Source organism: Castanea sativa, chromosome 8 (assembly GCF_040712315.1).
Source record: "Castanea sativa cultivar Marrone di Chiusa Pesio chromosome 8, ASM4071231v1".
NCBI classification, from domain to species: Eukaryota; Viridiplantae; Streptophyta; class Magnoliopsida; order Fagales; family Fagaceae; genus Castanea; species Castanea sativa.
In genome coordinates, this window is record NC_134020.1 from 37,087,078 (window position 1) to 37,092,272 (window position 5,195).

General features: G+C 30.8%; 1 protein-coding gene across 1 annotated transcript; it reads left to right on the forward strand.

The window, feature by feature from the left end:
• Positions 1-1,267: 1,267 nt before the first annotated feature.
• Positions 1,268-4,721, forward strand: LOC142606645 (uncharacterized). Its single transcript, XM_075777972.1, has 3 exons — positions 1,268-1,848; positions 2,830-2,886; positions 4,447-4,721. The coding sequence occupies exons 1-3, from the start codon at positions 1,461-1,463 to the stop codon at positions 4,572-4,574; spliced, it is 573 nt and encodes a 190-aa protein (XP_075634087.1). The 5' UTR covers positions 1,268-1,460; the 3' UTR covers positions 4,575-4,721.
• The last annotated feature ends 474 nt before the right edge of the window (positions 4,722-5,195 follow it).

Here is a 5,195-nt window from a genome sequence, read left to right on the forward strand (position 1 = left end):
ATGAGATCGAAATATATGTTTTAGTTAAGTAGCTACATGACTGAATTTTAAGATGAGAACTTAATGAACAATGTCTAAAGTGTTGTACCTAAGTTGTCATTTTTAGTGTAAAATAAATAATTTAATGTAAAGTGTTTTGAAAAGTGAGTAAATAAAATAGAAATAGTAGGTTCTTATGTTAAAATAGATATAAATCTTTATATAAACTGATGTGAATGCTCTTAATCCCTACAATTCACTGGGATTTGAGCGCGTAAAAATACAACTCAGAAAAAGATCGCACTTTTCACTTACCAACAGCATTGCTTTCTTTGAGTGTTCTAAGCTATCTTATTAATGTTGATTATGCGATAGGTCATTTATGCCTTGATACACACGACACTCATAAACCTCACCAAATACAAAACACTTGCAAACACAAAGACAAATACAAACACAAGCTCTAACCAATAAATCAAAATCATACACTTCACTTCTCTCACAAGCCTAAAACCCATTGGCCAAAAAACTACGAAGTACATGAGATATTCCAATTTAAAAAATAACTATAATCAAACATCGTTGGTTATGGATATTTGAACCCATGAATTTTTTGGTTAGAAATTATTTTACAAGTATAAGGTAGTAAATCACATTAAATTGATCATAACTTTACATACAACGAATGTAACTTGATATTGACTCATCCAATAAATATAGCCAGAAAACTCAAACATCACATATACAGGATTCGAGACAATTGTGCATCACATATACAGGATTTTTTGTGCTCTATAATAAGAAAATTGTGCATGACTAAGCTAAATTTATTTATTTATTTGAAAGAGTTAAGGTGCCTAGTCCCCACAATATGTCCTTCGGAAATTGTATGATAGAGAATAGAAAATAGATAGCTTATCATGCATGCTCATCCGAAAAATTGATATCACAGCGGTTCCATTTGCCTAATTGCAGTGGACATTTGATTATATTAGGGAAATGTTAACGGACACTCTAAGAGCATTGTTTTAGGAATTATTTTTAGAAATCTTTTATGGGAATATGATAAAACAATTAATTTTTTGTTGATTTTTTTATAATTCTTTTCTTCTCATAAAAATTATGCTAAAATTTTTCTAATATGATTTATTAACAATTGCTCTAAGAGCACCTGTTAACATTGACCTATTATATTATTTCACATCCAGGTAGGAAAATGAGAGAGAGAGAGAGAGAGAGAGAGAGCTTTCAAGTTCAATTTATTATTTGCATAACATATTTAGTTGGTAGTTACAATCAATAATTTCGGCTACCAAAAAGAGATGGGGAACCCCCTTTCCCAAGGCCTCTATTTTAACTCCTACAACAACTCTCTACTCTCTACCCTCTACACACACAACTTTTATTAGTGGTTGTATTGCAAAGTAGAAAAACAGAGAGAAATTTGAGCTAAGAGAGACACAAGAATAGATCACAAAAAAATGACCATGGCCACTGCCAAAGTTTTTGCCATGGTTGCAGCCTCAGTCATATTGTTTTCTGCATTTTTTCTTAGTGTTTCAGCTCAGGCAGAGGCACCAGGTTCATCACCAGCTTCAGCTTCAGCACCAGCAATGGATCCTTGCCTTAATAATTTGCTGAACATGAGTGACTGCCTGACTTTTGTGGAGGCTGCAAGTAATGCTACAAAGCCTGATAAGGCTTGCTGCCCTGAACTTGCTGGGCTGCTTGAAAGCAACCCTATTTGCTTGTGTGAGTTGCTTGGGAGCAACATTACTGAAAGTTATGGAATCAACATTGATGTCAAAAGGGCTCTCAAGCTTCCTTCTCTTTGTGGTCTTCAAACACTCCCAGTTAGCACTTGCTCAGGTACACTTCACAGTCCACACCTTTGATTCTTTGGAAGTTGATTGTTCTTTTTGTGCATAAGAAAGTCATGAGAAAGTTAAATTATGTAGATAAATAATAAGTGTCATTCATGCCATGGTGGTTTAGATTTTGTTGGTTATTCAGTCACATCATATAATACCACCTTATATGAGTGTCTAAATTGTTAATGTAGTCTTCCATTTATTGGATAAAGTTCAATTTAGTGAAAATTACACATCATTTTTGTATCTCCTCCCTAGTTATATTTTAATGGAATTAATAATTGAAATTAACTTGATTTTGATCTTTTAATTTTTCCATATTAACCCTATAGTGGGTGTTACATTTTCCACATCAATTATTTTGGTTAAAATTAAATGGAGAGGAGATCCAATAATCAAATTGATTTGTTTTTTATAGTTGATAGACTAAATTGACACAATTAATAGTTGAGAAACTAAGAATGAAAAATAAAAATTTTTAAAATTGATGGATAAAAAACATACTTTTAATAAAGTTTAAAGACCATAACATTATTTTACTCTTAAAATTATTAATATAGTTTGTTTTAAGTAAAACTTTAATGTGTTATTAATTTAATTTAGTTTCTTTAAGTAAAATTCTAATTCGATATAAAGTAAATCAATATTTTATTAACATTTTTTAATGTGAAATTATATTGCCTCTACCTCAATCAATTTTTATATCTTGTACCCGGCATATACCTCAATAGAATCAGGGTAAAATTGTGGCAGAATAGACTCTGTTCCTACTTTTTTTTTCAAGACAACGAGTTGTTAAGTACACTGACGTGCCTGTACTTTTAATGTGTCCAACTTTTGTCCATACGAACCACCCTTTTTTCTTTCTAGGTTGGTGAATGGTGATTGGCATTCAGTGTAGGTAGATACTAAAATTAGTGCATTAAAGGCTTTGAAATGATATAAATACTAAAATTAATTTTTGTGTTGTGTTTGACAGCTGTGGGATACCCAGTGCCTGGCCCTGTAGGAGGTCCATCACCGAGTGAGTCACCAGGTAATTCCTCCATCTTTTTAAACTTTTTGTTTGTTTTCTTATGTGTTACAGGAAAAATCTCAGTTTATTTGTTGAAAGGTTAGCAAAAAAATTGGCTTTAAAGAAATAGTTTATTTGTTAAAATGTGAAATAAAAAGGAAAAAGTCTAGGATCACATAATTTTTCACCATTCTTTTCTACAACTGTAACGTGATAGGGTATGATTAGTCTATGTGTAAGTAATAATTAATCACTCACATTCTGCTATGTCAAAATTTTAACAAAAAAATTGTAGAATAATTTATAGTTGTTAAACTAATCTCAATAAAAAGTAAAAGGTAAATACTATTATGTATGCACACACTTATTTCACACAAACTTACACGTACATGCCAAATGCACTAAAATTATGAAATGGAGAAAGAATAATGACTTTCAAATATGATTTCAATGCATTTTGCACATAAATTGTATGTATAAATATACAGCACTCAAAAGTAAATTTAAGCAAATAAGTTGACTAAAAAATGAGGATGGCAAACGCACTCTAAAGTTTAAGATGGCCTGAAAGGATTTCATTGCAAAATTTGTGCTAATTCGACTTGTATGTAGTATATGTCTAAAAAGCTTGAAATTCAGTATAATTAAGGACTTTCTTTTATTCTATTTTTCGGTTGTATTTCTGCCAAATTTGCACTTTCGTAGTTGGATACAGAGGACTGTTGGATCTATATAAATAATGTACAAGCTGTTTCTAGAACAAAAGAAACAAACACCATTGTGGACCTCTTCCAACATTCAGCATTTTATTTTGACCCTACTACAAATGGGCAGCACGATAGCTTTTAGTATGGTTTTAAAAACTGAATCGGATTGGTCTGTCCGACCAGTCTAACCGGAAACTGGATACCAATTCGGTTCGATAAAAATATTAAAAATCAGTCAAAATTGGGAACCGGAGGCAAATTGGTTTTACCCCTTATCCGGTTTTTAATACCATGACTGTCAAAATAGTTATTAAACTAGCAATGCTACTTTTACTATATATTTTTTATGATAATTTTACAACAAATTTTAAGTGATAAGTTTTTACTGATTTTAAACTGGGCATATCATTAATATCATTTTTTTACTCCATCAATAATAGCTTGCCACCTAAAATTGATACAAAACTATTTATGTAAATACCATATACATAATGTTTCTCCTATTTTACTTACAAAAAATGTACACAACATTTTTATAACAAATCCTAATAGCAAATTGCTATTGACTGTTATTAGGTTGTCAAAAAAGTAATTTAGGTGGTTGATTCAAATTAGAATCAATAACATCTTACCACGTATGATTTATTGTGTAAAATATTATTAATGCATCACTTCTCTTTACTTGCATTATGTTTTTCTTGTTTTAATTACATGGGCTTATTTGTCTAGATCCTTAATTATTGGGCCGTTTAATTGAGATCATAAAACTCAGTCCAATCTCTAATTCATTCTTGGGCACTGAGCTGCTTATATGCTTTTACTTTCATTGGCTTAACAATGTCCTAACTTTATTTTTTCCTGGAAAAAAAAAAAGGATTATCACCAGGAATGGAACCAGCAACCAACCCCATATCAGGGAAAAATGGAGCTTCAAGCAATTTAGGGTTCACCCTAGCTTTTACTGCTGGCTTAGCAATTGCATTTCTTCCAGTATTCTTCTGATTATATATTACTAGCTACTATCTTATTGAAATTCATATTTATTTAGATGTTGTTACCAGATTTATTTAAGAAACACATATGTCGTGACAGTACTAAATCATTTTGCCTATATGCCAATAATGTGTACGAGTCCTTGATTTCGTTAAAGGTTTATACTTTTTATATTGAGCTTTGATTGAGACTGATTATTTTTTGGGATGATCTCTACGATTCAAGTTTGGGTCTGTTTATATCTACATCCAATGTGGTGATTTCTAGAATTAATGCATGTTTAAGAATCGAAATTTAATTCTGTACTATATCCTCTTCTCCAAAAAAAAATCCGAACTATATCTATTTACCAAAAAAGTGTTACACCATTATACAATATTCTATATCATTCACTAATATAGGAGTATTTAGTTGTACGTTCTAATTAATTCACGGGATCCCTCGGAAAGCCGCCGACTCCAATTGGAAAAAATTTGTCGTCAAACAAGGTATTTTAGGTTAAAATTCTAACTTCTTCTCCAAAAAAAAAAAAAAAAAAATTTAACTCTACCTAACAAAAACTAATTTTAGTTTTAGCCTAATGATAAAAAAGAATATTTATCATGGAGTGATAAATATTTATTTTTTTAT